General features: G+C 32.7%; 2 protein-coding genes across 3 annotated transcripts; one reads left to right on the top strand and one right to left on the bottom strand.

Moving 5' to 3' along the window:
* Window positions 1–507: 507 nt before the first annotated feature.
* Window positions 508–4,742, top strand: LOC107924896 (sugar carrier protein C). The gene is made up of 4 exons (XM_016855467.2): window positions 508–888; window positions 969–1,291; window positions 2,732–3,361; window positions 4,127–4,742. Exons 1-4 carry the CDS (start codon window positions 756–758, stop codon window positions 4,604–4,606), a joined length of 1,566 nt encoding a protein of 521 aa, XP_016710956.1. The 5' UTR covers window positions 508–755; the 3' UTR covers window positions 4,607–4,742.
* Window positions 4,743–6,361: 1,619 nt separating this feature from the next.
* On the bottom strand, window positions 6,362–10,037 carry LOC107924922 (vesicle-associated protein 4-2). Of its 2 annotated transcripts, XM_016855501.2 has the most exons (8): window positions 9,485–10,037; window positions 8,571–8,641; window positions 8,323–8,404; window positions 8,058–8,176; window positions 7,450–7,527; window positions 7,222–7,341; window positions 7,065–7,128; window positions 6,362–6,681 (listed from the first exon to the last, which is right to left on the bottom strand). In XM_016855501.2, exons 1-7 carry the CDS (start codon window positions 9,744–9,746, stop codon window positions 7,069–7,071), a joined length of 792 nt encoding a protein of 263 aa, XP_016710990.1. In that variant the 5' UTR covers window positions 9,747–10,037; the 3' UTR covers window positions 6,362–6,681; window positions 7,065–7,068. The 2 variants fall into 2 exon arrangements, with proteins under 2 accessions (XP_016710990.1, XP_016710989.1); XM_016855500.2 differs by lacking the exon at window positions 6,362–6,681 and having other exon boundaries at window positions 6,899–7,128; window positions 9,485–10,036.
* Between the last annotated feature and the right edge of the window lie 1,055 nt (window positions 10,038–11,092).

Raw genomic sequence — 11,092 nt, forward strand, 5'->3', positions numbered from 1 at the left:
TAAAAATAGTCATCTTTGTTTGCCTCAGATTACATTTTAGTCACTTATGTTTGAAATGTTACATTTTAGTAACTTATGTTATCATTTTGTTACGAAATGGTCACTTTACTGTTAAACTGCATTACCTCCCTAACGGCAGTCCTACATGGCAATCTAAATAAGTTTTAAATGCCAACTTGGATTCCAGTTGCTAAGATGAAAATAGGTATTTGATTAAATAAATTTAATTTGGACTGCCACGTAGGATTGTTGTTAAGTAGGTAATGGAGCTTAATGGTGGAGTGACCACCTCGTAACAAAACGATAACATAACTAAGACGTAAATTTCAAATATAAGTGACTAAAATGTAATTTAAAGCAAATAAAATTGATTATTTTTATAATTTAGCTATTTTTGTTGTGAAAATAAATATTTTGTCTGTCTACACCCGAAAAAGAAATAATTCGATTTTTTTTTTAAATCAAGATATATGTATATATATTGACAGCTCAAGTCTTCTCCATACTATAACAAATAATATATATAATATGTATTATACATACATATACATGTTTTTATATATATATGGATCTTTCTAATTTCTCTATATAAACAACCAGCATGCTGTTCTAAAAACTCTATCTTCTTTCTCTTTGGCTTTTACACGATTCCTACAGTTCCTTGATTCCTTCTTTGTATTAATCGCCTCTTCCAATCCTATATATTTCTCTCTTCTTTCTTCTTCACCATTGAAGTAAAATAAAGCTAAAAGAAAATGCCTGCTGTAGGTGGAATCGGGCCGGGTACCGGCAAGGAATACCCGGGTAATCTCACCCTATACGTCCTTGTCACCTGTATTGTTGCAGCTATGGGGGGTTTGATTTTCGGCTACGATATTGGAATCTCAGGTAATAATATTTCAAAACAAAAATAAAAATAAAAAGCCTTTTTCACGTAGAAATTAATGGGGTTTTTTGTTTGGCTATAGGTGGGGTGACGACGATGACGCCATTTTTGCAGAAATTTTTTCCAAGTGTATGGAGGAAAAAGGAAGCCGACAAGACGAAGAACCAGTACTGTCAGTACGACAGCCAAACGTTGACGATGTTCACGTCGTCCTTGTATTTGGCGGCTCTTTTGGCTTCGTTGGTGGCGTCCACCGTCACACGAAAGCTGGGAAGGAAACTGTCCATGCTTTTCGGTGGTTTGCTTTTCTTCTCCGGAGCTTTAATCAATGGCTTTGCCAAAGCTGTTTGGATGTTGATCGTCGGTCGGATATTACTCGGGTTTGGTGTCGGGTTCGCTAATCAGGTAACTAACCGGGTTTCAGCTCTCAGTCTTCTTTATCTTTTTTATTAGAATTATAAATATTTGGAGTGAAAATGTAAATTTACCCTTATACTAATTTACGTTTTTATAATTTTTTAAAGGACCCGTAAGTAAATTTCACATTTTAAGTAACACTTTTACTTTTACGATTTCCAAAAGGATTAAATTAAAATTATAATATTTTTCAGTCAAATTTTTCGTATTTAATATTTTTAATTTAGATTTTATTTCAAAATAAAAGGTTGATTCCAATCTGTTTTTCAGTTGGTCCAGGGTATATACTTTTAATACAGCATACAATTTATTAGCCTTTGGAAAATGACAAGAAAACATGTCTTTTACAAAATTGTTTTTGCGTCATTCCAGATATTACCTTTATAAAAGTCGGTTTAATCTTGGTCTATTGGTATGAATATTTATCTTAGATATATTGGCATGAATATTATTATTAATATAAAAAAATATAAATTTAAATGCATTAAAACATATTATTCTTTTATTTACTAATTGAAAAGAAATTATAAATAATTTTAAAAATTTTCACATTCAATTTGAATTCAAATTTGGTCCGAATTGAATGTAATTATGGAATTGATGTTTATGTTTTATTATTACATATGGATGTGCTTTGTTTTTCTTTGCGTGACATCTATTTGCACTAAATTTTTTGGCTAAAGTTTACGTCTTGATGGAACGGCCGTTGAATATAAAATTAATAATTGAAATTAAAATCCTTCTTTTTTCTATATAAAATATTAAAATGTCTTGTTTTCCTACAAGCGTGACTTCGATGGGTTGAAAAATAAATTAATTTCAGTTTTTTTTTCTATATATATAATCCAATATTAGAAAAAAACATTAACAACTTGACAAAGCCATGTGGTCCCTCCCTTAGGTTTTTTTTTTTTAATATAGATTTTAACTTTTATGAGTATTTTTAAAATAATTAAATATTTTTCGTTTAAGTATTAGTTTGACTGATATTGATATTGTTGTTAATGTAAAAGAACACGGATTCGAGTGTGTTGAAGCGCATTATCCTCCTATTTATGCATTAGGGGAAGAATTATGAGTAATTCTAAACATTGTGTCGAAAATAACAAATATGATTAAAATCACAAGATAATATAATGATAAAATTGCATTTTAATTTTTCAAAAAATTATTATTTATTACTGATACTTTAATAGCGATTTTCTAACTTGTCTTTGATACTTTAATAGCGATTTTCTAACTTGTCTTTACATATTGGTCACAAATCTTTAATTTTTATTAAATTACATCATTAATTTATTAATTATAAGAATTTAAAGATATAATTGGATGAAATTAAAAATTGCGTCTTACAAATTCGGGGATCTAAAAAGTAAATTACCTGATTTCCATTTTAAAATTTGATATTGGTTTTGTAAATTATTACAGTCTGTGCCACTTTACCTTTCGGAAATGGCGCCATACAGATACAGAGGAGCATTGAACATAGGCTTCCAACTATCAATTACGGTCGGTATCCTCATTGCCAACGTGCTGAACTATTTCTTCAACAAGATCGAAGGCGGCTGGGGGTGGCGGCTGAGCTTAGGCGGCGCGATGGTTCCCGCCTTGATCATCACCGTTGGCTCTTTAATCCTCCCCGATACACCCAATTCCATGATCGAACGTGGCCAAACCGAGGAAGCCAAGGCCAAGCTCAAGAGGATCCGTGGTGTTGACGATGTCGACGAAGAATTCAGGGACCTCGTAGCGGCCAGCGATGCGTCGAAACTCGTCGAACATCCGTGGGGGAACTTGTTGCAAAGGAAGTATAGGCCTCATTTAACGATGGCTATACTCATTCCTTTTTTTCAACAATTGACTGGAATCAATGTGATTATGTTTTATGCTCCCGTTTTGTTCAACACCATCGGTTTCAAAGACGATGCTGCCCTCATGTCCGCTGTAATTACCGGTGCCGTTAACGTCGGTGCAACGTTGGTTTCGATATATGGAGTTGATAAGTGGGGACGGAGATTCCTTTTCCTAGAGGGTGGAGTTCAAATGTTGATCTGCCAGGTACTTTTGAGATTTTTCTTAACCTTGAAAATTATACCCATTACAATCGAGTTAATTTAGATTTTAAAAATTTTGAATTAATTCAATTTAGGTCAATTTCAAATTTGGATCATAGAATCGCCCTAAATTTTGAGTTCTAATCGTTGCTTCGGATTTTAGTTATTTTAAATTTTGGTCATTTAAATTAGAGGTTCGAGCTTTTTGAATCATGTCATTACATGTTCACATTATTTCGGGTTCTGGTCAATTCAGGTTTAATTTATTTCAATTACTTTTTGGTCACTTTAAGTTCAAATCATTCCGAATTACAATAAATTTCAAGTTGAGATTATTTTAAGCTCAGGTTATTTTGGTTTTAGTTGTTTTATGTTTAAGTTGTTGGGTTTGAGGGTCTGATTTTTGAATTTTGATCTAAACTGATTTAACTCAATTCGAGTTATTTGTTCGGGCCATTTCGAATTCAACTCATTTTTGGGTTGTTTTAGGTTTAAGTTATTGGATTTGAGGCTCTGATTTTTCGAGTTTTGGTCCGTTCAGGTTTAAGTAAATTCAAGTCACTTGTTTGAACTATTTCAAATTCAACTAATTTTTGAGTTGGAATTATTTTGAGTTGAATTTGGATTGCTTGAGTTCTAAGTTATTGATTTTATATAATTAAATTGAGTTGGATTGAATTTCAATTTCGAGTAAAAATTTACACGTTTATTAAAAACCAATGTTAGTAGCAATTGGTGCTAAAATGTGCTACCTTTGCTGCTTTTTCAGGCAGTTGTGGCAGCTTGCATTGGTGCTAGGTTTGGGACCAACGGTGACCCTGGTGACTTACCCAAATGGTATGCCGTTGTAGTAGTGCTTTTCATTTGCATTTACGTGGCCGGGTTTGCCTGGTCATGGGGACCCCTCGGATGGTTGGTACCTAGTGAAATTTTCCCATTAGAAATCCGATCGGCTGCGCAAAGTATCAACGTCTCCGTCAACATGCTTTTCACGTTTGCGGTGGCTCAAGTGTTCTTAACCATGCTTTGCCACTTGAAATTCGGGCTTTTCCTCTTCTTCGCTTTCTTCGTGCTAATAATGTCCATATTCGTGTACTTTTTCTTACCCGAAACAAAGGGTATTCCGATCGAAGAAATGAACCAAGTATGGAAAACACATTGGTACTGGTCCCGATTCGTCGAAGACCTCGATTACCCCAATGGAGGCATGGAGATGAGCAAGGGAGGGCAAGGTCCAAAAAATGTGTAATTCCCCTTTGATTGATTGCCTTCTCATTTCAAATTTTAGCTTTTGGTTGGTTGTGTAGTACATATGTTATTGATTTCATAAATGTTGTTCACCTTATTGAAGTATAAACAAATTATAGATGAAATTGAAAACAAAACCTTGATTTATCAGAATGTTACACAAGCAAAATGAAAAATAAATGGTTAAATTCTAATTTTAATCTCTCTAATATGCTCAAATTTAAAATTTAACCTTTCTCCTTTAATGATGCTTATAAAAATTTTCGCTAATTAATGCAATATCATTATAAGTAGCCTCGATTTTGTGGCTAATTAATTGAGACGAATTAATGAGGGAATTGGGCATGATTTGTTTGTCAATTTCTTCACGGTCTTTCACTGACGCAACACAGGAGAATTGCATGAGACTATGTCATTTATTATTTTGTGGAAAGGCAATCTTTTTCTATGTCCCAAAATATCAGACCCTTTTTAAGTGACTTTTATTTTAAAAATATATAAAACGGTGATTTCACTATTCGAAAGGTTTTACTTAAGTGATTGAATTATTTGAAAATTTTTATTTAAGTTTTTCTTAAGTCCAGTTAACAAAATTCAAGTGATGATTCAACGACCGGCACAATGGACCAGTACCCATCGATGAGTAGAAGAGTATACCTTGAATTCAAGTCAATCTGATGATTAGTATCGAAGATCGGAGAAGAAAGTTGTTTGGATTTTGGGTTGCAAATTTGTGATGTTTAAAGTTGTTTCATGAAAAAAATTAAATTATAGAAGAGAAAGGGAAAAAGAATTTTCAATTAGTGCAGGCGGTGCCAATGGAAAAGGCTATACACTAGCGATTTTAATAGCCTAATGACTTAAATTAAAACTTTTAAATAGTTCAATGATAATTTTATAATTTTTTGAAATTAAGTGATCAAATCGTAAATTTACTAATAATTTAGTAACCTCTTAAACTTATATGATATGTATATAATATGTTATGTTAACTATGAGATGTGGTGTGTTTGTTGCTCACTTTATTTCTTGATCAAGAGGTTAGGGGTTTGATTCCAACCCATGGAAATAAAGTATATTTAATGGCCAACCATTTATCTTTTTGGAGAGCACATGCAGCAAGGGAATCAGTCACTACTACCAATGGTGCATATCTTGCTTTGGACAAAAAAAAAGATGCATTACGTAAATTGTATTTAGACATGAGGGTTGAGTTTGGATCCAAATCAATTCGGATTTTAAAATTTGTCATTTTTGTTCATGGCAAAGTTAGAGATTTTTGGGGTAAGAAAGTGTTATGTTATAATTGTTTGGAGGCAAAAATTGAAATTTTACCACTATACTAACTAATTATTTTACAAGTTTTAATTGGACTCTAAAGTAGTTGTACCATTTTTTTGTTGGGTTTTCTATTCAAATCAATTTCAAGTTTAATGTTGTTTTGAGTTCAATCATTCTAAATTTTGGTTACTTCAAGTTACCGTCAATTTGGGTTACTAGTTTGAATCATTTTGGATTCAAGTCATTTTAAGTGGGATTATTTTAGATTCAGATTATTTTAGATTCAATCAATTTGAGTTTGAATTAAACAAGTTCGAATTATTTACTTTTTATAATAAAATTAAATTGGATCAAGTTTGAATTCGAGTTGATTGAATCGTGTTCTTGAGATTGGATCAGAACTTATAGCTCTATAATTATTGAATTTTAATTTTTTCAAAAAAAATTGGTAACAAGGAAAAAGAGAACAACAATCAAGACGAAGTTGATAATCATGGCAATATTAACTTGAGCCACTGAAGACCACAAACCATGACAACGTGCTCCATGTTAACTTGGCAAACCACAAACATACTGCCTGTGCCTAATCTTTTAAATCAAGATGTAGATTAGATTTTGTTGAACAAATTCTTATCAAGTGTCAAACTCCATTGCACGTTAGAACAAGGTATGGGAATTCAGCTACTATGAAATTTCTTATCGAGTCTCGCACAGAAATTACTGACGCAGTTAAGGAGATGCTCAGACATTAATCACGGGGCGGAGCCGGTGAGATAGGCACACGGGCCTTAGCCTCTGAAAAATGGTAAGATTGGAATTAGATCCCAAAAATTTAGTCACTCAAAAACTTATAATTTAATTCTAACTCCTTGAATATTTTTTTGGATTCGCCGGTGATTAAAAATGACATGGGGCAATGGAGAACAGTTGCATTCCCTTGGGAAGCAACAAAATCGCAATCACTTATCTACAAAAGCCAGATGGTTGCTACTAGAGTTTTTCAAGTTACCAATTACAGAAAATTCAGCTCACTTTTATATATATATAACAATAAAAACATCGAAAGATATCGAGTTTCCGACCATTCTTCCAGATGAAACACGTTACATGAAAAGATTTTAGGGGCATACGCAAAGAGATGAATATATAGAATTACAATGACATGATAAAGCAATTACCGGTTTAAACCGAGTCTACACCTTCAACCTGTTGCCGAGCAAGGTACCGTTCTCTTCGCTCTTTCTGGAGAATAGAAATCGACAGTGATTTGAATAATGCATGTCATACAAGTAAAAAAAACATATATATGAGAAAGAAGAAGAAGAAGAAACTTACCCATTCGTCTATGACGAGTCCTTCCCCGATAATCTTTGGACCTGCATCCTCTGGAGGCTTTTTGCGTGCCTCGAGTTCAGCATCGGCATCAGCTAATTGGCGTTTCAGTTTTTCCAGAGCCTTCATAAAGTCAAGAAGCACAAACCATAAAGATTTAGATAAGTTTTTATGTTCGCAACAATCTTGATGAGCAAATGTATAAGATGGTATGCTGCTAATAGTACTTACAGGACAAGGACGGCCAGGATCGAGAAAAACGACTCGTAGTATTTGCTCTATTGCCACTTGATCCTTCAGATCATCGAACTGCAAAAACCGGTCACCTAAGATTAATTACACCGTAAGTTGAAATGTGCCCGACTTTATGAAGGGGAAGAAAAGTTCAGATAGGTGGAAGAGCAATTAATAGAGCATCAAACAAGGGCAGCCAGACAACTCCAAAAATGGTTGAAAGAAACCATGCAAGCCTATATCAAAAATGGGGCTAACAAGAGGTTCTCGTCCCATCAGGTATCAAAATCCGGCATACGTCACATTTAGAAGTCAATTTACAGCAAGACCAGGACATCTTGATGACAAAAGAAAACACGGCCCCATAGCACAGTAATTTAATTATGTTACAGAGTGCAGACAGTACTTATAATGTAATACATTATCCTATCAAGCCAATTATTAGCAGAGCATTAACCATAAACTAAATATTATATGCATCAACAGAATTCAACTTTATTCATCATAAGATCACCAGCATCTAAATGCAATCAAATTAAAAAAAGTCTCTTTTTCTTTGTGAATCATATAAAAACACAAAGTTTTATAGGAGAAATTCGACGCACCAGCTCAGATACATAGTCCATTGGACCTTTCACCTTGAGACTCATGATTTTGAACTTAACTTTGCGCTTTTGATCCATTGGTTTTTCATTGTTCTGTGGAGGTTCTACAAACTTGAACACTAGCAGATCCATTCGAAATACGAAACGAAATTCATAAGAATCTTTCAGAAGACATGAACAACGTTCAAGACATATATTCTTGCCAAATACATAACACGGACAAGAACTAATAAACGAAAACGTGCAAGCATGAAGAAACACTTACCCGTTACTATGATGCCCTCACCGGGGGCAAGGATCGCACCCGGAGGGCGCATGAAACAACTCTTTGGTGCTGTTGTTTGAAACTAAATTAACCAACAGAAACAAAAATGGCTAGCTCGTTACAAAATTCATCAAAGCGATACCACATTTAACTATTAACAGAATAAGAAAGACAAATACAGGGCAATGATGAAGATGAAATGCTTCAAAGGTTTAAGTTTTTTAAGTTTTAAATTTAAAGGAGTATACCTTGAAAGCTGCATATGACTTGCTAGTGTTTTTTATCCTCACCGCGCTCCTCACCTGTTTGCCAGGTTCATCTTGAGAACAGAAAACAAAACAAAAATACTCAATCAAGAATAATTATTTTACATAATAAAAACGGTTAATTACGCTAAACAACCTCAAACTACAACCCAATTTTTTAAAACTGGTCCCTAAATTTCAAAATGGTCTAATCGAGTCCTATCGTATCAATTAAGTACTTCTATCAGCCTAAATATTAACTTGGGTATTAAAGACCAATTCAAATCTGACATGAAGCAAAACATGTAGAACATACTGTAAGCACATGTATGGTGATTGCATGAACAACTTAAATATGTCGTGTTAAAAAATAATTATTCTAAATATAGTGACACTTTTGATTCAAATTGTGTATGTGATAGCTATATACATGTTTTAAATATATTCTATTTCATATTCATACTGACATTTAACATCTAAATTGACGATTAGGATAATGGAAAGATCTAACTAATATAATAGTTATACTTATAGAATATTACGAAGTTTAAATACCAATTTAAAATCTGGAGGATAGTTTGGGACCCTTGGTGAAATTAACCAGCTTTTAAAAATAAATCAAATAGGAAATTAAATGAACCGCGTCAAAAATTCCTTCCTTATTTCTAGCCAATTAGCCATATTCATTTCGCAGTAATTTTTTTTAATTCAAATAATTATCAGCAAATTTAAATTTCTTTTAAAAAAAAAAACTAAAACTATAAAATATATGCTACCTTTTACCAGTTACTTTAATTAATCGACAATCTGAACTCTTAAATACTTGTTGAATTTACTGTAAATTTCCAAAAACAAGCATAGTTTTGTGTTTAGATTTAAGCAAACAAAAGTATTTAAAAAAAAAAAGAGGAACTTACATGGAAAATAGAGTTTATTGGCGGGATCAAGTTTCAGGCGACGCCGAGTCGGCAAAAGCGACTTCGCAACGGCGGAAACCGAATTGGCAGAAGCATGACGGTTCGATCCTTCGTTCTGAGGTTGAGTTTCACCGTATAGACTCGACGACAAGGAAGAAGATGACGTCGTACCGGTAGCATTCCCGGTTTGCCGAAATGGCAGCTTGAAAAACCCCCAAACTCTACCATCGGACTGTGACTTGTGCTCTGCTCCTATCGCCATCTCGCACTTTCACCAACAAGGGTAAATACGGCACCGTTTTTACGTTTGAATTGAGAGACTCGTGAAAAAAAGGAACAGAAGGGGTAGAGAAGACGGGATTTCAAAGCATGGATTGAACTGTATTTAAGTGGTGAGATTTTGAAGTGCGCTTTAACTTTCCACACACAGCTTGATTAGCGGGGGGTGAAGATACAAAGTTCAAAACGACGCAGCTTTAGTCTGTAGCCTTCACTGTTCTTCCGCATTTTTACTGTTTTTCAACGACGACTTTATGAAATCAAAATCCACCTTTACTACAGATTGAGTTTATGGGAAAGCAAAAGTAGGTGAGATTTTTTGGTTAAAATCTGCCACAAGTCCCTGTACGTTTCGAAAATTTAGCATTTAGTCCTCATACTTTAATTTTACCGAATTTAGTCCTTTTAATTTTTATATTTTAAAATTCAGGTTTAACTGTTTAACACTATTAAAACTTTTTTTGTTAATTCAAGTTAATTACAAAGTCATTTTTTAATTACATGGCCACCAAGTGGTGTTTTTTTATTTTAAAAATGTCACAGCAATAAATTTAATAAAGGAAATTAATAGTGATAATAGTTGAATTTAAATTTTGAAATTTGAAAAATAGAAGAACTAAATTTTTAAAATATTGAGACTAAATTCTAAAATTTCAAAAAAAAGGGACATATGGAATATTTTTAACATTTTTAATTAAATTGGATTGGACTAACGTCTAGATTTAATGTGATTTTCACAAATTCCGACTGTATTTTCTTGCAAGACGATGGAACAAATATTCTATGGATTTTCGTAATTGAATATTCAACATTATTAATGAACCAAAAAGAAAAATATTCAACATTTGAATTATTCAATAATGATATCCTAGAAATTGCATGCTCGTGGTTGATGCTATTTTAGTCCTTAGTTAAGGGTAAATTATAGTATTATGGGTTAATTAAAAAAAGTTACAATTTAGTAATTTAATTATTTGAAAATTTTTAATTAAGCCTTCAAATATTTAAAAGTTTTTATTTAAATTATTAGGTTGTTATGTTTTTTTTTAATTTCAATCAACAAATTTCAAGATTCGATAATCGATTTAATGAATCAATACTCACCAATGAGTAAAAGAACGTACCTTAAATCTAAGTCGATCTGATTGTAGATGTCAAAGATTTAAAAAAAACTGTTTGAATTTTAGTTCACATATTAGTCACTTCTAAAACTATTTCACTAAAAAAAGATTGAACTGTATTAGAGGAGTGAAAAGAAAACTTTCAATGCAAACAATACGAATAAAGAAAATCATATGACAGATAAAATTTTTGAATAATTAAATGATG

The sequence above is a fragment of the Gossypium hirsutum genome, chromosome A10 (genome assembly GCF_007990345.1).
Source record: "Gossypium hirsutum isolate 1008001.06 chromosome A10, Gossypium_hirsutum_v2.1, whole genome shotgun sequence".
NCBI lineage: Eukaryota > Viridiplantae > Streptophyta > Magnoliopsida > Malvales > Malvaceae > Gossypium > Gossypium hirsutum.